This window comes from Lontra canadensis, unplaced genomic scaffold (assembly GCF_010015895.1).
Source record: "Lontra canadensis isolate GAN:19392208 unplaced genomic scaffold, GSC_riverotter_1.0 scaffold230, whole genome shotgun sequence".
NCBI lineage: Eukaryota > Metazoa > Chordata > Mammalia > Carnivora > Mustelidae > Lontra > Lontra canadensis.
The window spans coordinates 115,877-141,800 of NW_022631224.1; the positions used below are offsets into that span (position 1 = coordinate 115,877).

Here is a 25,924-nt window from a genome sequence, read left to right on the forward strand (position 1 = left end):
CCAGAGGAGGCAGGGTAGGGGTGGAGGAGCCGGGGTCTGGATCCAGGAAGACGACAGCCAAGCAGCTGGAGCCCGGCGTCCTTGCGCTGGAAAGTTGATGCCTTCACAGGGCTGCGACATGGCTGGTGATTTCTGAACCAGGGTTCACCAAGGTCTTCCAAGAACCGACTTAACCAGTTTCGCTAAGAGCATACATTGAAGCGGGCCTGCCTGAGAGCAGAGAATGGGGGAAAAAAGAGGACTTTGCCAAAAGAGGCTCTTTCTGTCTGCAACCTGCAATTTAAGTTATCCAGCATGCAATTATCGGACGCTGTTGGGTCACAATGTGTTAATTTTCTAGGGCAGGTTACATTTCGTGTGAGAAGGGGCGGGCAGGTGCCCGGTAAAGACCCGGATGACGGCGAGGCCATGGGTGTGAGCGGATTCTGAGCGTGGTGAGAGCATCTTAGCGGAGGTTCCGCAGGCGCTGTTCAACGGAGTAAACAGAGAAGTAGGGATTGAAAGATCACTTTGAGAAGTAAAAGGTCAGCCTGGGACAAGTCCTGAAGATGCCAAGTTCCTCAGTAACAGCGCCCCCAAACGCTTGTCACGTCTCTAAACCTCGGGGCATCAGCTCAGAATACCTTTAAGTATTCTTAAATTCTTAAATATTACATATGTAAGTATATGTGCTATATAATATTAAACTTAAATATTCTAGAATTTCTTAAGAATCTTGGGTGATTTTGTTTCCATTATTCAGAGCTCAAAGACTTCACAGTCACATTGTCAGTTTATTGACCCTTCAGCTTCTGGGTTTTGCAAATAAAATACTGACTCTATTAGCTTCTTTCATAGAATAATCTCAGAGTGCTCTACCTATGATAAGGAGTTCACCCTTCACTGCCCATCCAGAGAGAGAAAGCAAGGCACAGAGTCTTGATCAGGTCTGTGTGGATCAGGTCTGTGTGGAGCGGGGTCAGCTCCCGGGACCAAGCACAGGCAGCCAAGACGTAAAATGTTCCAGATGTTGTGGCTAGTGAGTCAGCTGTCAGAGGTACTGGAGGTCCCAGCTTCCTGCCTTTGGCTCTTATTGTCCAGTCCCAGCAAGGAGCAAGACACGTGGAGGTCTGGGCTCCCTGGACCCACGTTACTCATTCCGTCTGCTACACCACAGAGCTGGAAAGTTATCCTATAGTTCTCTCTTCCTGAAGAACAGGCTGAGTGCTCGGAAAACCTCAGTCCCTTGTCCATCCCACAGGTGGCTGCGGACAAAGCATCACCGAGGAGTTGATCTGAGAAGAGTACAGGTGTGCAGAGTGTCACGGGGAACTTGGAACTTGGGACCTGGAGCCAAGTTTGGTGTTTATTGTGGTCCCTCCAGATTCCTTCAGAATGTCCCTTCACTGAGTCTGTGGTGTCAGCTCTCAGGAAGTGTCACACTGGCATAGACTGTGATGGAATTTGATTCCTGGGGGCAAAACAGAAGTCTGTGAGTAGGGGCACCACCTTCACAGGCTACAAATGGGAACTGTGCTGCTTAGTAAAGGGAAAGAGTCTCAGATTTCAGGGGGTGCAGTGACCTGCTGGGAGGAGCACCCCAGGGCTCCAGATCCCGTTCAGGTGTGTGCACCCCATCATTCCCCATCAGGGACACCCAGGAGATGTTTCTCTTTGCTTTCTTCCCTGACCTTGCCTTATAAGGAAAACCATTTGTTTTGCTACTGGGCATGGGGCACAGTTGGGGAAGCCAAGAGAATCCTAATTCGCTGAGCTTTGGAAAGAGATAGTGAGACCCAAAGAGAGAAGGAAGAATTGGAGCAGAGAGGGAGGGAGGAGAGACAGGACTGCAGGCAAAGATGTCTTCTAGGTAGAGTAGATTCAAGAGTCAGATAAAGACGGGAATGGAGGAATTCAGGAGGTTTTGCTGTGAAATGTGAAATACAACAGGCTATTTTTTGATGAAGAAAACGTCACTAAAAATCTGCATTATTTCTTAAAGCTTTTTAAAGTTGGATTCATGTGTTTACTTCCCCATAGGAGAGGACAGTGTTCTGAGAATAGACCTCCAGATGCAGACAGGGCATCCTCCCAGGCATTCCCAGGCGTCTGTCCAGTAAGCACTTTGAGGCGGAGGGATCCAGGTAGGCATTTCTGTGGACTTTTGATCCTCAATTATCTTCTAAAATGCTTTATTTAACAGAACCCCACTGGAGCCAAGATATCAGCCCCGAATTTATCTCTGTCCCTTTAGGAAAAGGAACAGTTGCTGTCGGAAACCTGACCCATGCTGATCTTGCAGTGGGGGTAGATGGCAAGGCTCCGCCTGGCTGCACACCACACTCTCTTCGGACTCATGCCAGGCACCGCTCCACTCCTACAGACTCTGATGTGGCTGGGCTGGATGGAGCCCCCGCATGAGCCCTTTTTACAAAGCTGTCCTGCGATGCTGTTATGCAGCTGAAGTCAGGAGCTCTTGGAATCAAGATGCACATCGCAAAGGTGAACATGCTCTGGGACCCATTGGGGAGGTTGCTTTTTAATGTGTAGAGGCCTGGTTGCTCACCACGGACATTCTGACTGAACAGAATCCTAGGAGAAAGCTCCAGAAATCTTTATTTTTAGCAAATATGCCAGCTGATTCTGATGACAGCTTTTTGGACAGCTCTCAGAGAAACACAAGTGAACAGAGAGAGAGCTGTGTCCCCATGTGAGCAGACAGGAGGGGCTCCTGGAAGTCCCACAGCCAAGGCCACGGAGGATCCCTGTGACCCACTTGCTAGGGCCTGCCTTCTCCACATCAGGACTGTTTTATCTTGGCTCTGCCCGGGTCCCACCACTCCCTTCCTCCACCTCTTCCCTCCCTGCGGAGAGGAGGCGCCGAGAGATGCCTCACCTGGACAGGGTCTGGGACAGGTTCTGCAGCAGCGACGTAAATGGTGGTGCAGGGGTCCTGAGCTGGCAGGGGATCGGGTTTCTTCTGAACAGACTATAAGAGAAGCAAAGAGGAGGAAATCAGCTGAGCAGAGTCGTTTCCATCCGAGTCTTCCCACGGAGAAGCACAAGATCCAGAAACTTGGAGCTAGAAAGCCCCTCCGGTCTACTGGCCCAGCCTCCTTCTCAGGTGGAAATGCTCCTGCAGATTCCCCAGAATTCAATTCCCAGGGTTTTGCTTGGACTCCCCAAGTGGCCTCGCGGAGCTCACAGCCTCGAGAGGCAGCACACTGCACCAAGAACACTCCCCAGATATTTTAAGTCTTCCTCGCAGTGAACCGGAACTGGTGTGGCTGTCACCAGCGCAGTGGAAGGGAACGGGATCTTCCTAACATTTGTCTGGCTCCTGTCGCCTACAACACACCAAGTTCATCCCAGCACACGCTGCTGCTCCCACTATTCCAGACTCTGACATGGTTTCCTGTGACGTCTCTCTCCTGCCCCAGTGATGGACTTCATAGTAAGCATACATTTCTGGGTGTTTACAGTGTTTTCCACAGGTGCCACATTTGTCTTCCGCCAACTCTGCACATTAAATCCCATTGTCACAGGTGGACAAGCGAAGGCTCCAAAAGACTTAGTACTTCCCTATGTGCATGTGTTAGAAGTATCAAAGCCAGGAGTCCCCAGAGACCCGTCAGGTTGAAGTGCCTGGTCTTCTCATCAGGCTGTTCTTCTTTGCTTACCCCAACTTGTAATGACCTCTCCTCTACCTGAATTCCCCAGATATTTAAAGCCTAATGCATACATGATGGCACATAACTGTATGATATTTAAAACACTCTCACTTATTTACATGTTGTTTTTCAAACAGACTAATTATTCCCATATTTCTTCCCATTCCCCACAAAAGTAGTGCCTCATACATTTTTAAAAAATCAGTTGATGTTACTTTAAATGACTTACAATCCATAATACCAGGATGAAGTCAATGTAGGGGTAAATTGAGACCACATCCCCGTAAGACAGAGGTAACAAGACTTATGCCAGGGAAGTCATCCTTTCAACACGCTTCAGGACTCTGGTCTAGCATAGTGCTGCCCCCCACTTCTCCTGGATGTAGAGCAAGACCAGAAACTAAACATGGGTTTTAACCTGAAGAAGCTCAGAATTATAGAATTGAAAAAGTTTCCTGGAGGAAAGAAGATTCAAGGTGGGACATGATCTTTCTCTTTATATATTTGCTGGATTGTCTTGAAGAAAAGGAATTAGATTGGTTCTGTAGAGTCCTTCAGGGTTAAGCCAAGGTTGAGATTTGGAAGAAACATTTTGTTTCAACGTCGTGAAGATCTTTCTAATACTAAGAGATGCTCAGATATGGAGTGGATTGCCTTGGGAGGCAGATAATTCCCCATTACCAGAAGTGCCTGGGGTAGACCAGGGCTTCCCACACTTGAATGTGCATATGCGTTACCTGGGTGTCTTGATAGAAGGCTGGTTCTCTTTCAGAAGACTTGGGGTAAGCCCTGAGCTTCTGCATTTCTAATAAGGTCCCAGGTGATGCTCATGCTGCTTGTTCACAGACTGTATTTTAGTAAAAAGAAGCCAGCCAACACTTTGGAAGTAATAATGAGAAGATAACTCAAGCAGTAATTGAGTCATCAAATAGATGACTTTCAAGATCCATACAACTCAAAGATGCCATATTTTGGAGAAAAAAAATGAATTTAAGGGAGAAGTACTTTTAATAATGAGATAGATGAAGACAATGTGAAACAATTTAATTAAGAAACCTTTATCCACTCCTGCCTGTCTTCCTGTCTGCAAGGACTTTGGTATGACCTGACTTAAGGGCACGGGGGAGAAGTTAATAACTTACACTTTTAATATTTAGTTAAGAAGTTTTGGAAAGGAGGAGAAAAGCATAAAGGAAACCACTTATAGTCTTTCCACTTTAACACAACATGGTTAGCACATTGTTAATGCTCCCTTCAGGATTTTAACCAGGACTTAAGGAATTCTCTTAAACACAGTTGTAATAACTTAGTACATTTTTTAGGCTGGTGTCTTCAGTTAAGGCATGAGTCCAGGGAGCCTGACTTACGAGAAGCCCCAGGGGTGTTATTCTCACATATTCTTCATAAGCAGTGTCCCCCAGAGTTGTACAAGGCAACAGTCCTGATAAGACCTATGAGAGTTCCCTAGTGGGTAGCAAATGTGTGTTACATAATTTCCCTGTTACCCTAGTCTTTATAATACCACCATTATGAATAAGAACAAGGGAAATATTAACATTTTATCATTGTCCACATTATTAGTCTTTATATCATAACATATAGCTTTGCAACTATGAACAAAGAGAACTGTAAAAACGTAGGCAAGTGTAAATGCATATTGATGTGTAAAACAATGACAACTATGTCTCCCACATTGAAAACATACATAAAATTAAAATAATGGTCAAAAAATGTACATAAATCAGAGGGTGAAGTTAAAGGGAAGATGACGTATTGTCCAGGAAGAGACTAAATATTAGACTTTGGTGACTCAAAGATGTATTTTATAATTTCCAGGTTAGCAACTAAAAAACAGGAAAAAAGGTTGCTTAATTAACAAAAGGGAGGAGAATGGGATAATAAAAGTATAATTTAAAAGATTCCTCCCTCAGAGGAACCCCTGATTCAGATAGCTTCACCCATGAATCCTACCAAATATTTAAGGGAAAAATAATATCAATCCTGCCCAAAGGAAATATACCCTGTAGGAGGTTGAACTGTGACCCCCAAAAGATAAATCCATCCAGAATCTATAAGTGTGACCTTATTTGGAAGAGGGTCTTTGCAGATGTAGTTAAGGCAAGGATTTCAAACTCAGGTCCCACTGGATTAAATCCAGTGATGAGGGTTCTTGTAAGAGACAGGAAGGGAGAAGACCCAGAGAAACAGGGAGAAGAAGTGTATGTGGAGGTGGAAGCAGAAGTTCTATAGCTACAGCCAACGGTTCTCAAAGGGTGCCTGGAACCATCAGAAGTTGCGAGAGGCAAAGCAACACTTTCAGAGGGAGCATGGTCCTGCCCACACCTCCATCTTGGACTTGTGGCCACCACGACTGTTAGAGAATGACTTTATAGCTTTAAGTCTCCTTGTCTGCGGACGTTTGTTATAGTAGCACTAGGAAATGAACCTGCACTTCTACTCATTTTGTCAGGTTAGCATAATATTTGTTCAAAACTTCGCTGGGGTGTCACAAGAGAGGAAAATTGTAGGCCAGTTGCATTTGGAAACCAAACGGGTCAGCAACAGCATCCTCTCAACAAAGTATTAATAAAATAAGACCCAGCAATATTTAAAAAGGACCAGACTACATCATTTCTGTTCCAGGAATGCGAATGCAGTGTAGTCTTTGTAGATCACTGTGGTTCTGTGGATAAATAAAAAAGATCAATATAAAAAATCCAGAATTATATCAACAGATGCAGAGAGAGTGTTGATAAAATTCGATGTCTATTCCTTAGCAAACTAGGAATAGAAGAGAATGTTCTCAGTCAGGTGAAAAGGTAGCTATAAAAGCCTTCAGCAAAAACCATACTTGATGGTCAGATGTTGAAAGTTTCCCTTTTGGGTTTGGAACATCCAAGGATGCCTCTTTTAACACTTCCATTCAACACTTGGTAGGGTATCTCAGCCAGTAAAAACAGGAAGAGAAGTTATGTGACTTGAAAATGAAGAAATATACTATAATTTCTTTTTACAGATGATACAATTGTGTGCAGAGAAAATCTAAGTCATCTATAGATAAATAACTAGAATTTATAAGTGAGTTTAGCAATGTTGCAAATATAAGGTTAAAATACAAAACTTAATTGTATTTCTATGTATCAGTAACATATAGAAACTCAACATTTTTAAAAAGATAACGTTGATGATAGTATTCCAGAAATCTCAAATGCTCAAATTCCAAGTAATAAATTATGATGGACAAGTCCTCTTATGCAAAAAACTATAAAACATCATTTAGAGAATTTAAGAAGACCTACATGAAGGAAAAGATGTCTTTTTCTGTGAATGGAAAGGCTCATTACTGTAAGTAATTATAGTCTTCTCAAAGTGATCAGTGCAGTTCTGATGAAAATTCCAGCAGGATTTTTAGGTGGAACTTGACAAACTGAATCTAAAATATATATGAAAAGCAAATGACTGAAATGGCCAAAAACTCTTGATGAAGAACAAGAACAAATGAGAAGACATTTTGCAGGACATCAAACTTGTGATGAATCTGTAACCTACAATGAATTTGTAAAGACTGCGTGGCACCAGCACAAGCGTAAACACATAGGCAAAGGGTGCAGGATAGAGAACCAAACAATACAGGGATCCTCACATATACAGACCCTTGGTTTGTGATGAAGGCAGCACTGACAGGAGCAAGGGGAATCTTTTCAGTATGTGGTTGATAGGACAACCATTTGAAGAAAAATGTAACCTGACCCATCTCACACCCTACTCCAAAAGTCATTTCAGGTACATAACAGATATAAATGTGAAAGATAAACAACACAGCTTTTAGAAAATGATAGGATATCTTCATTACCCAGGAGTACAGAACGATTTCTCAAACAGGACACAAAAAACATTATCTGTAAAGGAAGAGATTACTGAATTGCTCTACACTGCAGTTAAGAACCTTTCTTTATCAGGTGTCACTGAGAAATTGCAAAGGCAAATCACAGAATGGGTGAAGGTATCTGCTAAAATGTAACTGCCAAAAAAATTTTTTTTTAATTAAAAAAGAAAACAAAGTGTAACTGCCAAAAAGCTAAAAATATTTAAAGAACTCATACTAATCACTTTTTAAAAAGCCTGAAATTCGGGCACCTGGGTGGCTCAGTGGGTTAAAGGCTCTGCCTTCAGCTCAGGTCGTGATCCCAGGGACCTGGGATCGAGCCCCATGTCAGCTCTCTGCTCAGCAGAGAGCCTGCTTCCTCCTCTCTCTCTGCCTGTCTCTCTGCCTACTTGTGATCTCTCTCTGTCAAATAAATAAATAAAATCTTAAAAAAAAAAAAAAGCATGAAATCCAAAGGAAAATGGGCAAAAGATTGAACAGGCACTTGAAGACAGAGGATATTAAGATGACCAATAAATAAAAGAAGCATTGTCCAACTTCCTTAACAATTAGGGGATGCAAAATAAAACTATAAAAAGACACATCCCAGGGCGCCTGGGTGGCTCAGTGGGTTAAAGCCTCTGCCTTCGGCTCAGGTCATGATCTCAGGGTCCTAGGATCAAGCCCCACGTCGGGCTCTCTGCTCAGCGGGGATCCTGCTTCCCTTCCTCTCTCTCTGCCTGCCTCTCTGCCTACTTGTGATCTCTGTCTATCAAATGAATAAATAAAATCTTAAAAAAAAAAAAGACACATCCCACAGAATGACTAAAATTTAAAAGGCTGATAACACCTGGTTTTGATTAGAATGTGTAGCTGGCCTAAAAGTAAATTGGTGCACTCACTTTGAAAAGCAGTTTGGCCTTATCTAGCTAATTTGAGGATATGCATACTGTGATTCAACAATTCTACTTCTAGGTACATACCCAACAAAATAGTGCACGTATCTACCAAGAGACACACATGTGAATGTTCATAGTTGGAATTTTTATAATAGTCTCAAACTGGAAATAACCCAAATGTCCATCAATAGTCAACTACCTAAGTGAACTCTGGTATATTCATGCATCGATGTTCTATAAAGCAGTGAAAATGAATGCATTATATCCAAGCACAAAGAAATACGAATCTCATGAAAGTACTACTGAGGGGGAAGAAAACAGACCCAAGAGGAAAAATACTGTAGAATCCCATTTTTATAAAGTTAAAGAGAGAGAGCATGCACTAAAATATATTTTCAGAAGTCAAGATAGTGATATGTCTGGTGAGGAGAGAGAGAATAGAGATGAAGGGGTAGGCACAGGAGGTCTTGTGGGGGTTGCTGTCAACGTTCTGTTCCTTGATCTGGGTGGTACTTCTATGGTATTAGAGTACTCAGTACTGAAAGAAGTAATTTCTCCTCAACTAGATCTGTAGATTCCATGCAATCTTAATAGGAATTTTTCCTTTTTCTGATACTTGAGAAGCTGATTCTGAAATATGTACAAAAGTATAAAGGGACAAGACGAAAAGTGTTGGAGAAAAACAGGTGGGAAGATCTGCTTTAGTAGATAACACGATAGGGTAATTCATTGAGTTGACATTTATACCTGGTGCACTGCTGGGATATACGTCATAGTTTACAGTAAAAAGAACAGCATGGGATAGAGTAGATAGGGAAGGCACTATCCTAAAGTTGAAACTGTTTACCTAAATGTGTAGTTGCAAAGGTGGAGTTCGCTCTTGGGACTCCTGTATTTAAATGGAGCTTGGTTCTCAGCGGTGGAGATGGCCTAGGCATTAAACCCTCCAAGCCACTAGGGGGCAGCAGAAATAAGAGCTTTGTCCTAGAGTCTTCTGAATGGCCATATTCTGGCCTGTACCGTTACCTAGAATTGCCTTCATGTCTGAAGAACTGGAATATCTTCCCATGTAACCATATTCCTTTAGCCTCCCTCTTCCTCTAACAGTTCTGCTCCTCAGCTTCACCATGGCTAGTTTTTCATCCCTCTCCCCTAGTCCAATCACTTTCAGTCAAGCTTTGCCTTCTTTCTTCTCCACCTGTATAGCACCTTCCATCTCCCCAGCCAAAGTCCTCTGTCTCCATGGTGCTTTGTAAACTCCTACACTTCCAGACCAGCACATCAGACAGCAGCCTTTCTGGACCTTCCCTCTGCTCTCAAGCCTGCACCCCTGTCCCTAGAGAGGGGAGAGGTTGGTAACAGGGAGCCACAGACACTTGGAATGCCGGGGCTGGAGGGAGTCATGTGTCATGTGCTTCTTGCTTCCTCATTTTTCCCTTATGAAGACACAGATGACCAGAAGATTACCCCGAGATTTCCACTATTTCAAGTAACAAATAGTCCCATCTAGCACTGAAGTTTAATGCATTTTGCAAGGTGGACTGGCCAGGAATCCCACGGGAAACAGGACAGGCCCACCCCACACAAAGAAAATATAGAACTTACCCCTGATTTCTGGACTTGGGCATAAATAGTAAGGCTTTTTGCTTCCATTGTTGGCTGGTATTGATTTGCTTTACCTGAGGAAAAGAAACCACAGTGGTTATCTCTGCCTGACCTGCCCACAAACTCTGCTTGGACCTGTGTGGTCTATACCCCCCACCACATACCCACCTTCCCCAAGCAATCCCAAAGGATCGAATGCCAAGTCCCAACCCGGCCCCACCTCCATATGTGTCACATGACCTTAAGTTAGTTACTTCATCTCTCTACTTCAACTTCTCCATCTGTGAAATGGGACTGAAGTATCTGCCCCCCAGGGTTGTTGTGGTGATCACAGGAGATACTATTTGTAAAATGTTTAGAAGAGTGCCCGGCACATAGTAAATTCCCTGCATGTGTTACATGCAATTGGAATGCCATCCAATTATTTTAATCTCTACTGTTTAATGTGCATATCTGGTCTCCTAATAGGATTCTGAGTTCTCTGAGACAGGGCTCATTATCCTTTTGTACTCTCCCGCTTATCGTGCATTGCCTCACTTGGCTATCTCACCCCTCTGTTTCTGGGGTCCTTGATGACCTCTTATCACAACCGTAAAAGATGTAGACTGTGCACAGGACTGTGTCCTGATGCACGAAGTTATCCTTTGTTAACAGGACGTCATGTACTTACATCTGCCCTAACGACTATTCCCAGCTGCTTCTAGTGCTGCCCCCTGCTGGCCATAGGGCTTAAACATTGACGTGTTCCTTCACTCCATTAAAAGATTTTCCCATGGGTGTATGTGTCCATCCATCCATCCGTCCATCACACACCTGTTCATGACCCGTTGTCTAACCATGGATGCCACTGTATTGGGTACTTTCTGTGTATGGACTCATGGGTCCCCACAACACCATGTAGTCCATAATACCATCCCCGTTTAGCAGAGAAGAGCTCATTCACCGAGTCACACAGCTTGTCAGGGCGAAGTCTGCATTTGAATGTGCGTTTGTCTGATGCCAAACCTTGTGTTTTTAATGACTGTATTCTGGATATGAAACTGCCAGGGAGACCATCTGAAAACCTTCGGAGCCAGGCAGCACTTTGGAGGGGACGGCGTTAGAAGGTGCCAACGGAACCTCTTGAGCAAAGTCTTGCAGAGGGCACAGCAGTTAATACAGGTTTTCCCTCAGGTTTGAGGCAAGGCTTTCATGTTCCTGGTTTACAAGGAATACAGGGCGGCTGGAGACAAGGATGGCTATGTGTGCAGAGGTGGGTGACGGGGACTTGTTTGGAGATGGGGGGCATCATTCCCTTCAGAGCACAACCATGCAAAGGGCAGAATGTGGTTGAGGAAAGAATGTGAGTTAGGATGCCCGCACCCACACTCAATAGGTTAGCATGGCTGCGTTAATCTCTGTTTTCTTGATCCTGGTATCTCACTGTTTCCTTATTATCCAAGCCAAATGTGGGTGCCCTGCCCCCACTGCCTTAGGCTCTTATCACGGTTTCTGTCTGAATCACCCTTCCCCCACACCTCACCATCTAACTCTTAGTTGGAGGAAATGAGATAAAAGTAGGTGGCTGTGCTGTGATGTAGACTTTCTTACACAAGCAAACCCAACGAGAGTGCTGTGGTAAGGGCTTTTTTGAGAAGGTTACACGTGAGAACACTGATCTACTTGAGAATAAGATCAGCCATCAAGTTGGTGGTGTAAGGACCAAGTCCTGTCCTCACCCTGGGAGGGCCAGTCCGGGGACCTGTCCTAGCCTGGGGGCAGGACCTTCTGACTCTGGTGTGGGTGGGTGATGTAAGTGTGGCCGAGCATATTGCCCTGTGATGTGGAATCAGGGGACATCTTGGAGGGGCGGCCAGGAGACACATCCTCTAGACACTTAAACTGCAAGGGGAGAACTGGGCCTTAATAGCAACCCCGGGTGATCTTTCATACTTTTTAGTTTGGCCTTAAGCAATCTCACAACTTGTACAGTTTCCCAAGATGAGTCAGAATTTGTGCAAAAATCTTGGTAAAGAGCGTTCCCTCTGCTGTGGGTCTTCCCAGGGACACGTGAGCCTTGCTGGTGGCACGTGGTCTGGTTCTTGGGAGACATAGTTACAGCTCTGGTTCTCCTATATCAAACTGGGTGATCTTGCACAAGTCATGTGGCTTCTCTGTGCCTCTGTTACCCCACTGCTAACTCCCACAGAAACAACTAACTTACTATTCTCAAAAGGATAGTAGAAGAATAAAAAGAGATTGTAGAAAGGTTTTAACCCTTGGATGAAAACATCTTATTGTAACGTCTTTTTTTAGGTCCGTAATTATAACTTTTCTTGAATGAGATCCAAGGGTCCCCTGGATTCTATGTCTGGCGAACATTGTCAGGTTGTCTTGCTGGACCCCTTCAGCATCCTGTACCTTCCTCCCGTGCAGTACTAGTGATAGTGAATGTGAATGACCTGTGTCGTGTCTCCCACGTTCAACCCCTGGGGCTCAATCCTCTTTCCAACCCCAAGGCCTAATTAGGGCTCAGGACATACCGAATTAGACTGAACTGAGCAAGGTCCCAGGTATGTGCATTTAGTGTTATTGCAAAGGTGTTTCCAGCAGAGAGCCGGAATGGGGCAAGCAAATCTTTGCCTGTGTGGAGAGGTTCCCTGTTAACCACAGAGTCTGATACGAATCTCTTTATTGTCAGACACGTACCTCTTCTTCTCAACAGCAATATTACCACCTCAAGAATCAAGACAACACCAACGATGCCCCCTATGAACAGCCCAGCATAAAGTCCCCATGGTGTTGATTCTGAAAAAAAAAAAGTCAAAGGGCAAATTCAACAGTACTGTAAGTTTAAAAACATCCTTCACGGAAGTGGGGAGACCAAGCCCCATGTTCTCTGTATTGTCTCAGGGGACACATCCATTCTGATGGCTTCAGACAGCAGCTGCAGACCGCTGATGATTTCCTGCCCCTTCTCTTATCCTAATTTCTCTCACCGTATTGACTTTCCTAATTGCCTATGGGACTGCCCTAGCTTCCATAGGGATTTTTCTACTCAAATGTTTGATTTGCACCTGGATGACCACATACCCAAAATCAGACTCATCGTTGTCTGTCCCGGGTCAACATCTCTTGCCCGTCTCCCTGGTTCTAGGTCTCTGGGCGGTCCTGCTTCCGTTTTGATAGAGAGAACATGCTGCTTCCATCTGCTGTCCCCACACTCCCACACCACGCTCATGTGATGCTGGGAGGAAGAACAACTGACTTTTGTTCTTTAAAAATAAATATAATAGTGCTATTATTGTCCTCCCATGCAAATAACTGTATTGAATCCACTGAACCTGAACCGGAAGAAAAGCATGTATGTCTTCCTCTCGGATTCCGGTGCTTAATACAGGTCCTAGAGTAGCAGTCAGCAGGCGCAAAGTCATGGAGCCACTTTTTTTTTTTCTTTCTCTCCTATACCCAGTTCTCTGAATCCTTCCAAGCCAGGAGCAGTACCTTGGAAAACAGTGAATGAGAACTAATGCCCCAGCAAACGAGACATTCATCTCACTGAGTGAATAACAGACAACTACCGGAGCATCGTCAGTGGCCCACGTTTTATTTTTAGTGCCTTGTGTGTGTTAATGGTTTTAATACTCCTGATAATCCTACAAGGTAGTTACTCTCATTACTCTGATTTTGTGCAAAGGAAGCAGGCACGGAGACCTTCACATACTAGAGCTTGGTCTGGGGGTAGAAACGTGGCTGAAGGCTGAAGACAGGCTTCTTGGAGAGTCAGCAAGGCTTATGGGCTTGGGGTGAGTTACTGCAGGGTAATGAACAGTGGGGTCAGCCTGAGGCACCAGGATTCTAAGTAAAGTAATAGCATTAAGGATCTAACTACAGTTGACCCTTGAATGACATAGGGGTTAGGAGTACTGAGCCCCCTAACACCGTTAAAAACCCATATGTAACTTCTGGTTCCCCTAAAACTTAACTGTTAATTACCTACTATTAGCCAGAAGCCTTCCTGATGACATAAATAGTTCATCAACACATACTTTGTATGTTATATGATTATGCACAGTATTCTTACAATAAAGTATGCTAGAGAAAAGTAAGTGTTAAAGAGCCACAAGGAAGAGAAAGTACATTTTCATTACTATACTTTATTTGTCCAAAAAAATCTGTGTATAAATGGGCCTGCCTAGTTCAAACCTGTGTGTGCAAGGGTCAACTGTAGTATGATAGCAGGTGTTAACATTAATGTGTCAGGATGATTGTGGAATCAGCCTGCTTGTTGGGGAACACGGGGTGGGGTTCTGAGGGAGAAGCTGAAAGGAATAGGTGGTTTACAGAAGAACAGAGTCCTTGTAGACCCAAGATATTCACAGAGTGGACCAAAGCTACAGGCTCACCTACTCACATGGACTAAAAATGACTGTGCCCCAGCCCTCTGTCTTTTCCAGGGAGTCAGGAGGATGAAAGCCATCTGCTACCCTTGTCCTGTAACATAAATACCCAGCTTCTGCCCGTCAGCTGAACCTGAGAGGCAAGCTGGCCTTTGTCCTGAGACATAGTTCATAAACCCTAATGTTTCTCCTAGTCTTTGGACACAAAGTATTATGAATCTGTTCAAGATTTAAGTGATACGTCCACAGAGGCTTCTAATTGTTAAAGGAGCTATTGTGCTTTCTTACCCTACTCACTAATGTTATGTTGAGGAAACTGAGATTCAAAGGTGTCCCCAGAGTCACAGAGAAGCCGATGGCAGAACTGAGCAGAATGAGAACAGTAGACTCGACATTTGGGTTTTTGCCTATGGTGATGGACCCCCACAAGGAAAGCCCTGGGAAGTGCCCATGCCGTCGATGTCTTTCCTCCAACTCTTGCCCGTTCTTGTCCTCTGTGCTGTGCCCCCTCCCCTTCCTCAACCTTCAGCTGCCCACCAGGCCTGTCCAGTGCTGACCCCCAGGCCAATCCTATCCTCTCTGTGTCAGTTTCCCCTGACCATTCCAGCTCCCATTATTCCCTCGCCCTGGGACTCTGCAGCACCTTGGTTTACGTCATGTGCCTTAGAACCTGACTTGCGACACTACCGTTGCTGTGTAGACCATTTTCAGCAAGGTCATTTGGAACCAGCTAGGTGGATTCAGATTCTGAACCTACCACTTGATAGCTCTGTGAACTCAGACAGACTGCTCATAACCTCTGGGGCTTCAGTCTTGATTGCAAAATGAGCCCAACAATATTTAGTTCACAGAGTCTTTCTAAAGAGCAAAGGAAGTGGGTGCCTGGGTGGCTCAGTTGGTTAAGTGACTGTGTTTGGCTGAGGTCATGTTCCCGGAGTCCCGGGATCAAGTTCAGCAACGGGCTCCCAGCTCTATGGGGAGGCTGCTTCTTCCTTTGACCCTCTCCCCTCTCAGGCTCTCTCTTACTCTCTCTCTTTCTCTCTCAAATAAATAAATAAAATCTAAAAAAGAAAAAAAAAAAAAAGGAGCCAAGGAAGGAATGATGGGAGGTGCCCAGAGCAATGCCTGGAGGACAAATGTGGTGCAGAAATGCCAGCTCCTTCCCCACCTAGCCGCTAGCCTCTCAGAGGCCAGAGGCCACACCGCTATGTCTTCTGTGGCTGTCTTAGGACGTGGCGCACAGTACAGGAAGGACGGAAGATAGGTCTGATCTCACATCCAGAGAGGCCCCTCACTGATGTTCAGAGCCACTGCAGCCCCATCCTGTTTGCTTATGACTCCGTTTCCCGATCTAGCGGGTCCGAGTGGTCTGGCACACGGTGCTCATCTGTTTGGTACTACTATCTAGGGATAAGAATGTTCATATGGAAACTGAATGTCAGAAACTCTATGCCCTTAAAAAATTGGATAAATATGGACAAAATGGTATTTATGGCTTGCTGGGGTTAGGCTGCCCATGATCCCTGCAATTTCTGGTAACAGCTTCCTGTGGTCCTCCAAGTCTTTGCTTGCGTGGCTCTGCTTGCCGTAGTCTGGGCTATCCTGGGTGCAAGGCGCAGTGCCTTCATCACTTTCCACACAAAAGAGCCAAACACCTACACTACAAATTTTGTGGGTATGATTCCGCTACTGAAAAGCTGGAAGGTCACAGGGAGCAGATTCCATGGTGAACTGGGCTGGTGTCCACAATCTGACAGGCTCAGACCCTCTTTTTCTCTTCCTACACCTGCACAAGCCACATCTGTCCTCTTTCTCATACAGAATCATCTAACCCATGGCTGGATTCCTTGGGGAGGGTCTCACCTTCTGCCCTCTAACATTTAAAGTAAGGTACCTGTTCCTTGCAAGAAGAATTCTAGTAGACGTTTCTTAAGATGATGATATTTTTCTACCTAGTAAGGTATAGAAATCACACCTGGATTGTAAATGCTTGAAGGTAGACCCTGTTCCTTATGGTTTATTTGCTCTGCCCCCCACAACCTGATATGATGTAGGGTTAAGGGGCACTTAATAAGCACATGATGAAGGAAGGTAAATTAAATTAGAAGCCGCAGAACAAAGCTGGGGGAACACTATCCTCTATCCTCTATCCTTTGGTTAAGAATGATCACAGCGCTGAGTATCAGAAGGTCTCAGAAGGAATGCAGGGTCACTTCTGAAAGGCTCAAAGCAGGAATGGAAGGGAATGAGTGATGACCTACTTAGCCTATGCTTCATAACAATGAAGTGGAACCAGGAAGAGAGGGAGTGCCTGTGCCCTCAGCACCACCTGTGCTCCCATTTTCAAACCACCGTTTCCTGTGACAGAAAACTCCAGCTCTCCCTCTTCTTCCTCGGTGAGGACTCTCAGAATGGCGCTGCTCAGCAATCGGAGAAATGTCCTTCTGGGGCCCATGGGCCCCATTGTTCATGCACAAAGAAACCCAATCTGAATATTCCTATGCTTGAGATTGGGGCCTTTATCCCCCTGGAGCCTCCTAGAAGCACCAAGGAGGCTGACTGAGAACTCCAGTGCCATTTACGAGGAGTCCCCACCATTTGGTCCTAAGTCCTCTTGGCTGTGGTTTAAACCATGACAACTTGACAAGTAGCCATGCCTCCAGGGAAAATACTGGAGGGCCTGTTTTCTCTCTAAGAGTCTGCTGCCACAGAAACACAAAAACTTCTCTTCCTCCTCAAGTCCACAAAACTTATTCTTTAAGGAGAAAAAGAAGTAAACAGAAAAGACTGAGAAACAAATAAAGTTTGCTCCCAGGAGATCCGAGATGCGACCATAACGGTCTGAGAATGCCGATCTCTTTCCTGCCTTTCATGTGGTTTTGTCAGCAAGGCGGTCTGCAAGGCACTACCTGAAGAAGTCAGCCATCTTCAAAAAAGAACACCTTCTTGTTGATGATGGCTTCCATGCAGAGTTGGGGGTGGGGAAAGGATGCTCACACAAACCATGCACTAATTTAAGATCTGGGACCATCCAAGTACACACTTTCACAGAGTTCACAGTTCCCAGAAAACCCCTTCCACCTGCCTGTCCCACCCAATGCTGTAGGGCAGAGGCTACCAGCGGTGGCCACAGTTTGCCCCCATGCTTCCATGGCAGCGCAAACCTTGTCCAGTCACATGGCTGTCCAGCTAAGGACTACTCATCTCAGTTTCTCTCGCAGCAGCTGTGGCCCTGTGACAAGGCTCCTGAGAGGTACCAGGCTCCATCTTCCTACCACTATTGTGATGCTTCCTGGACTGGGAGTACCATGAAGAGGGCCCTGCTTCTGTGTGTGTGGAACATCTAGGTGACTCTGTATCAATGGGTGCTCCCATTATTAGAAAGGCCTTGTTAGAAAGGGGGAACCCCTGGGGCTCACTAGTAGGTGTCAGTTGTCTCTTCCTCTGAGCTAACCCAGACTTGCTGAGCCAACGTTCTGCTCATCTACTGAAAAGGGCCCTCTTTTCAAGATGAGCTTCCAGGGGCATTCCCTTTCAGCTGAATTACCTAAGGTTTCGTATTATTCATTCTGGCGTAGATACAACTATGTCAGAAGATGGTCGTGAAGGACGGCAGCAGGTCATATGCGACCGACCCACATGAGCATGCTTCTCATGACTCCCCGGAGCGCTCTGTAGAAACCAAGACTTGGACGTTGCAGCACAGATGTTTCATAGCAAGAGACATGAAGAAGCTTCTTGCGGTAGAATAATGGCGTGCCGGTTGGAAGCAGGATGAATCTATGACTGAGATCCTGGGGAAATGTCATTAGAAAAATGGCATGGCGAAGAGACCTTTCATAAACCCTCAGATCCTACCAATTCATCCCAAGGCAGGAAAGTCCCTTGTATGAAGTCTTCACTAAACTAATGGTCACTGCTTTGGTCCAGGCCTTGTCTCTTGATGGGTCCCTGCAATGGTGGCTCTTCCCCACAATTGGTTTTTCTTTCTTCTGCCTCTGCCCTGCCCCCACCTATTGTCTGCTCCACTGAATTTTCTCTCTGAAAGCAAAGCTGATCATGTTACTCCTCTACCTAAAAGGCTTTATTACTTCCTGCCTATAGGATAATACAGGACAAGGCCCAGCTACCTCTGCTTTGCCCTCTGCCTGGAATGTCTTTCTTTTACCTGCTTGGGTAATTTCTGTCTATTCTCCAAAATCCAGTTTATGTCACATCCTCTGTGCTGTTCTCTCTGATTCCACCAGATAGTGTCTGTCATTGTTCCCTCTTTTTACTTCCATTTTGCCCATCACACCACACAATTTCAGATCAGTTATTTACAGAAACTATCTTTTTCCTTCAGGGCAAGGATCATGTCTTTTTTGGTCTTGGTGGACTCAGCCCCTAGCACAATGTTGGAATGCAGGAGAAGCTCAGTAAGAGTTTTGTCAAACTAAGCACAGTATTTTAAGAGTTAGTAATATTCATTTTCAAACACAAATGAATAAACTAATAAAACTCTGCTTTCTGTCTTTAGGCAACCTGGTGTACTGGGAATGACATGCCACAGACCAGCTATGTGATTTCTGATGTGCTATGGTCTCTCGTCCTTGCAGGCAGGGAGGAGGGATCTCTATTTGTGTTATGGATTGAATTATGTTCCTCCCAAAATTCATACGTTGAAGTCCTCAGAACGTGACCTTATTTGGAAGCAGGGTGTTTAAAGAGGTAATCAAGTTAAAATGACGTCAGCAGGGTGGTGCTATGAGCTGTACTGTATCCCTCCCAAATTTGTATGTTGAAGCCCTAACCCTTAGTACCTCAGAATGTGAAGATAGGATCTTAAAATATGTGATTAAGTTAAAATGAAGCCATTAGAGTAGGTCCTAATTCAATCTTACCAGTGTCCCTATAAGAAGAGGAAATCTGGACACACAAGGAGGCACCAGGATGCATATGCACAGAGGACAGACCATGTAGAGACACAGCAAGAAGGCAGCCTTCTGCAAGCCAAGGAGAGAAGCCTCAGGGGAAAAAAACAAAAAACAAAAAACAAAAAACCAATCATCCCTGCCAACACTTAATCTTGGACTTCCAGCCTCCAGAATTGTGAGAAAATAAATTTCTGTTATTCAAGCATCTAGTCTGCCATACTCTATTATGGCTGCCCTAGTTAGAGGGGGGCCCTAATCCAATATGTCCATGTTCTTATAAGAAGGGGGAATTTGAACAGAGATATGCTTCAAGGGAAGACAGTGTGAAGACACAGAATAAGACAGCCACCTGCCAGCCCCAGAGAGGGGCCTCCACAGACCCCTCCCTCACAGCCTCAGAAGGAACCGGCCCTGCCAACAGCTTGATTTTGGACTTCTGGCCTCCAGACTGTGAGACCATAAGTTTTGGGTGTTTCAGCCTCCCCATTTATGATGCTTTGTCCCAGCAGCCCCAGCAGGCTAATACTCATTGTAACCTTTGGTTAGCACTTCTTATAAATGTAGTGCAAACTGAATCATAGAATATGGACTCTGGACAGAACTTCCCTAGGTCACCCTCTTCATTTTACAGACGACGGAACAGGGGCCCAAGACAGTGAAAAGGCTGCCTCATGTTAGGTGCTTTCTCCTAACGACTGACAGGAGATCCTGATGGGGTTTATCACGGCACCATGTTTCTACTCTTCATGTTCCTTCATGCCTCGTAGGAGCCTGCTCCTCAGTCAATAAATCTGGTCATGCTGTGTGTACTTGGTCCTTCACGTAGCCTCGGTAAGTAAGAGCATCTCCACATTTCTTTAGACAGTCCTGAGCCAAGTGCCCCTGGTGAAGCTTCATGACCTATCAAGACTTTGGAGTGCACTAATTAAATTCTTCTTAAACCACCCTGAGAAGCATGAAGAGAGTTCTTTTTTTTTTAGATAGGCCAGGGTAAAACACTGGATGACCTTTCTTTGCTCTAAGAATGTTGCTATAATCACAGAAGACTGTGCCCCCAAGAAAAAACCCTATGATTTTTGTGCATTATCTCTTTCACTAGCTCCTGTGAGGATTCCAGGGCCAGACAGCTCAGCTCTGTTACCTGCTCTATGTGTGCCTTTTTGATATCTTTCTCTCCTCAGCTATAAAGTGGGAATACTCATACTATTTGGTTGCTGTGAGGATTAAATGAGATGCTACCTATGTGGCACTTAGTAAACCATTAAGATCTGTCAGTTGTTACTATTTTAGATGAAGAATCTAAGTCTTAGGTTAAGTGACCTTATCCTTGTAAGTAAACAGAGCAGCATTGCGTCAGGGTTCCTGGAGGCCACCTTCTAAAACTCTACAAAGCCTCCTCCATGGACACCAGGTTTACACTGGGCTGAAGTCTCCTTGGAAGGATTCCTGTTCCCCGTAGTCGCTGCAGGAAGGAGAATGTCAGGACATAAGTAATGCTTTGAAGCCTAGAACCCAGGTCCTTCTGTCCCTGAACCCAGCTGAGGAATGGACACAGGATCTGTTATTGAAAAGAGTCAGTGGTCTGTCTATCCTGCTCCCAACCTCAGATGGTTACTTAATCAGCCTTCTGCTCCTTCTGATAGCAGAATAATGATACTCTTCCCAGAGAATGAGCAGTCAGAAGGTCTACGTTCAGGTGCTGATTCTACTGTTTATAATTTGAAGAAACTTGAGCAGGTACTTAAATGCTACGAACTTCAAGTTCCTCATCTGTACAGTGAAGATGATGATAACACGTATATGGTATGGCTATTGTGAGGATCAAAAGAGATCATAGCATAGAGAGTGCTCGGCCAATAACAGAGTGCTATATGATTTGTTATTATCCCCAAACTTCACAGTCCAGGTCTCAGTCCAAGAGCTGACTCCCCTGGCCTTCTGACTTGCTATGAGAGTCACAGTCCATTCCATAAAATGTGGCCCTTCATTATATCCTGCTTTTCATTATTGAGCAAATGTTTCAAGTTTTATCTTTAGAACGTGTTGCTTTAGAACGGAGTGCAGAGATCATGTATCACATCCCTGCCCCATTTCTGTGCATGGGTGGTCAACAGTACTTATTGACGTTGCAGACCTGTCCCACCGCTAGTGGAGTATGGACAGGGGAGTCAGGACCTGCCACCTACACTCTCTCACCCAGCTATCCTTGGGGCTTGGAGTCAAGACAGGAGCAGAGAGGAAGAATCACAACTGGGAGGTCTGCACTCTGGGTCTGGCTCCATCATTTCTTATCGTTGTCCTCAAGTGTGAACCAAGCATAATGCCAGCCTGGTTATGAGCAGAGGACATTCACTGAATGCACATGAGGAGGCTTTTATCAACTATAGAGAAAACGGAAAGTGTTTTACCGAGGTGGAGGCCATGGGTATGGGAGCAGATCATTTAGTCCAGGTGAGGACCGAGCCCATATCCTCAATGTGCCACGCCCACCCCCACCAGGGCACTCACCTAAAGATTCTGACCAGCACTGGGACTTCGGGGTGAAGGTCTGTGAGCGGCTGCTGATGGGGTTGCTCACAGTGCAGACGTAGACGGTGTTGACATTCTGAGGGCCAAGGTTGAGATGCAGGAGGTGAGTACTGTTGTTGGCTGGGGTCAGTGGGTCAGTAGCCACTTCCTCACTCCAGTTGTAAACCACATAGTCCCCCTTCTCCACGTCGCAGGCCAGTATCAAGCTGCAGTTCCCATCCCCCTGGGTCAAGTTCAACACCTTAATTTCCGGAGTGGAGACCTGCTCTGTCAAGAGGGGGAGGAAGGAAGCCGTCACCAAAGTGAACCCCCTGGGATTCTAACTCTACCTTCTTGTTAGAAGAAAATACAGCCTAATGCTATTTTTCCCTCCCTGTGGGTGTGCAGTGCGATTTATTTGCTGAGGCGATCTGCTGGTTCCCCCAAATCCCTCTCTCTCTTCTATACTCTCCCAGTATGACCTCAAGACAAAATAGGGAAAAATCATTTATCTTTTAGTTCCCTCCCACCACTATTGTTAAGGAATCCACTTGTTCTTGGTGATGCTCCCAATCTTCTGTTTTTTACCTGTGGCATTTTCTGCAAACTAATCCGCATGGTTTAATTGTCATTGACTAAAGTATTACCTCTAGACCTGAAAGAATGACATAGTGGTGGGGTTTTACCTGGAGTGTGTGGGTAGGTGGGTATGTATCTGAGTGTGTGTCTATGTGTCCGTGTGTGTGTAGGTGTGTATGTGTGTCTGTGTGTGTCTGTGTGGGTATGCGGAGGGGACTAGGGGAGATCTCACTCTAATCTATGAAATAGCCAAGGCAAGTAAGCAAGTTGTACTTATTTAACAAGTACTGTACGATAGGCATGAATCTGGAATTTTACATTTATCATAGTCTTTAATCTTCTAACAACTTTCTCAACAATTATAACCTTAGTTATAAGTACTCCCATTTTACAGGTGAGGAAACGGAGTCCCAGAGAAGTGGAGTGTGTCATATAATATCACTTAAACTGAGATCAGAACCTAAGGATGTCTGGCTCTCTTCTTTCTTGGACTTGAGAAGAATGTCATGGTTGCAGAGACTGTATCTTCCAAGGTAAGAGTTTATGTGACAAGATGTGACAAAAGCAGTGAACTGTTCTAGAAACTGCATGATGTGTCAACCCTAGGGCCACTATTGGAGTAGTCAGAGATCTCTGTACCTGGCAGAGGGCTGAGGGGAGTCTGCATAAACTATGTGGAGGAAGGGGGATGCTGGGACTAGGGGAAGAGTGAGGGGGGTATTGCCATCTTTCCTGTAGGCACCTGAGTATTTCAAAGAAATGCTGGGTGGGTGGGGGCTCTCTGTCCCAGCTCAAAGATAAGGAAGTCTCTCTGTGAGAAAGCAGGACAACCCACATGGGCTGCTGTCAGGATTCCTGGAAATTCAAAGAGTCTCTGGGTCTAAGAGATACAAAATCTGGGTGCATTCCAGAAGGGCTGGCAGCTAAAGAGGCTCAAAAAAGCACTGGCCTTGGGTTCAAATGGACCTAGATTCTGGTTTAAGCTCTGCAGCTAAGCGACCTTATAACCAGAACCTCTGTTTCAATGAGAAAAAGGTGCTTTTTCACCAGGTAGATGCGGCCACATGGGGTGTGCGGGCAGTGCATGCGCTGATTCAGCTCTCCTCTTCCTGGGCCCCCATGCGGGGAACCACCCACGAGGACTCGTGAAAACACAAGCCAACCACTTCTCCCTGGATTTCAGTGTCCTTATCAACAGAAAAGAGATTGGGTTCGATCTGTGGTATTCAAACATTTTAAAAATCGGGGGGAAAAAACCTTTTTTTTAAACCAAGTCTTATTTGCAAATTGAGACTCTTGGGGCCAACGGGCCCTGTAGTCCATAGGCAGCTGGGTTCCTTGTCTTTGGGAAATGGGGTAGGGCTAACTAGTGCTAATCAACTACCATCAGTGAGCGATTTGGAGGAAAAAGACTTGTGAATTTCTGAAACCTCTTCCTAAAGCACAGTTTAAAAACCCTGGACTAGGTGATCTTTCAAGTTGTGCCCAACCTTGGATACCCTTGCTTCTGAGAGACGCCCAAATCTTAGGTAAGGAATGATCTCGGGTGCCCCCCTCCCCGTGCAGACTGCGGAAGCCCCAATATTACCATAGAGCTTCAGCTGCAGACAAAAGTGTCGAACTGAAAAGTTCTCCTCCAGGGTCATGAAGTACCAGCCCTCATTTTCCTTCCTGCTTTCCAGGATCCCCAGACTCAGGTTTTCCAGATGAAAGGTATAGCCATTTTCCAGATAGCGTGGAGACCCCCCTTCGGGCAGATCCAGGGAAGCTATTTTCTTCTTGACACTGTTTCCTGGTGATTCTGCTCTGGTGACAAGGACATGGACGCTTTTGTTCATGCTCTTACTTATGCCTCCGGATGCCAAGGACAGCAGCACACTGCTTCCCAACTGCCCAGGCATCTCTGGGCAGTTCAGCAAGCTCTCACCTGTGAGAGGAAGAAGAAGAAAGTCTGTGATTGCAGAACTCTTTGAGAATCTCATCCTCTCTGTGCATCAGGAATGACAGATTGAAGGTGCTCGCTCTTCCTCTCAGGCTCTCCCTGGAGTTGCCAGGTCCCTTGTAGTCTATAGGAATGGTCATAACAATCCTACTATATTCTTAATGTTTGAAAAATCCCCATGGAAATCTTAAAATTGCTTACAAAGGAGATGTACAGACTAACTAGGACACTGGGGTTCTCTGATCTGGGAGAGAATTCTATCAACTCAGATTTATAGTGAAGGCATGGAGAAGTTAAGACGTAGAGAAGTTAAATGACATCTCTGAAATCACATAACCAGTAACTGGACTAGAAGCCAGGTCTGCTCATTCCTTGACCAGACTTCTTACCACCACTGGGTACCTAGTATGAAGGGCAGAGAGCAACTGGAACAGATTCTGAGCTTGCGAGCCTAGGAGACCAAGGCTACAGAGAGCATAATTCCAGAAAAAGAAGACAAAGTCTGAGGGATGTGGAGCTAGGAGTGTGGTGAGCCCAGTGTTCAAACTGTGGAACTCTTGCTCTCAAAAAGACCATAAGATAGTTCCTAATATCAAGGATGAGAAATTATTTTATTTCTCTTTTTCAAAAGAACTGAGCCAACAACAACAACCACAACCACCACAACAACAACAACACAAAACCACACACACACACAAAACCCCACCCTTTCAGATCACTGTAAGGGATCCTACTGCTGACTATTTAACACCTCCTCTCTCTTCAAACCCATGGCCTCCGCTGATGACTCTGCTTCTCACTGAACTGAAAATGCAGAAAAAATGAGAATAGAACTTCCTACCGACCCAGCTGGATGGTCTATGCCCCCATTAAGGTTAGCCTCTTTCGTCATGGAACACTCACCCACCTCAGGCCTTTGCTCTTGCAATAGCCCCCACCCTTTGCACCATCAGCTTTATTACTGGTGTAGAATGTTGTGGGTTATTTCCATCAACACACAACATACCAACCTGTAACTTCCCTCCTCTTACAAACCCCTCCCCTAACCCCAGGTTCATCCCTAGAGGCTGCCTCATTTCTCTCTTTTCCCTTATTGCAAAGTCCTTTAATGTGTGTTTATATTTTCTGTTTCTGTTTCCTGACTCATTTTTCCTGTACCCACTTTAGCAGGTGCTCTTCCCTACTACTCACTGGAACCACCCTCATCAAGGTCACTGTGTGCGCCGTAGTGCCGAGTCTATTCTCCATCCTCATCTTGCTTTCTCAGGAGCACCTGACATGGTTCGTCACTCCCTCTTTGGAGCACTGCCTTCACTCAACCCCTGGAATACCACTCTCTTGGTTTCCTTCCTATTTCATTGGCTACTCCTTCTCAGTCTCCCTGACTGGAACCTGCTGCTCTTAAAGATCTCTAAATACTGGTGCATCCTGGGACTCAGTACTCAGAGCCCCTCTCTCCTAGCCGTGCTCATCCAGTTGCGTGGGTTAACATACTTCTGGAATGCCTGCAGAGATGGATCTCGCACCCAAACTGCCCACATGGATCCATATTTGGAGGTCAAAAGGGCATTGCAAACTTAG

General features: G+C 45.3%; 1 protein-coding gene across 2 annotated transcripts in view; it reads right to left on the reverse strand.

The window, feature by feature from the left end:
• Window positions 1-754: 754 nt before the first annotated feature.
• SLAMF1 (signaling lymphocytic activation molecule family member 1) overlaps window positions 755-25,924 on the reverse strand; it is a 31,297-nt gene continuing 6,127 nt past the window's right edge. Inside the window, exons 2-7 of one of the 2 annotated variants that reach the window (XM_032849472.1) lie at window positions 23,990-24,328; window positions 21,823-22,110; window positions 12,708-12,806; window positions 10,020-10,093; window positions 2,876-2,968; window positions 755-1,450 (exon numbers count right to left, since the gene is read on the reverse strand). In XM_032849472.1, coding sequence (XP_032705363.1) covers window positions 1,400-1,450; window positions 2,876-2,968; window positions 10,020-10,093; window positions 12,708-12,806; window positions 21,823-22,110; window positions 23,990-24,328 — 944 coding nt within the window. In that variant the 3' untranslated portion in view covers window positions 755-1,399. The remainder of the gene's footprint in view (window positions 1,451-2,875; window positions 2,969-10,019; window positions 10,094-12,707; window positions 12,807-21,822; window positions 22,111-23,989; window positions 24,329-25,924) is intronic. The other variant, XM_032849473.1, reaches the window with a different exon arrangement.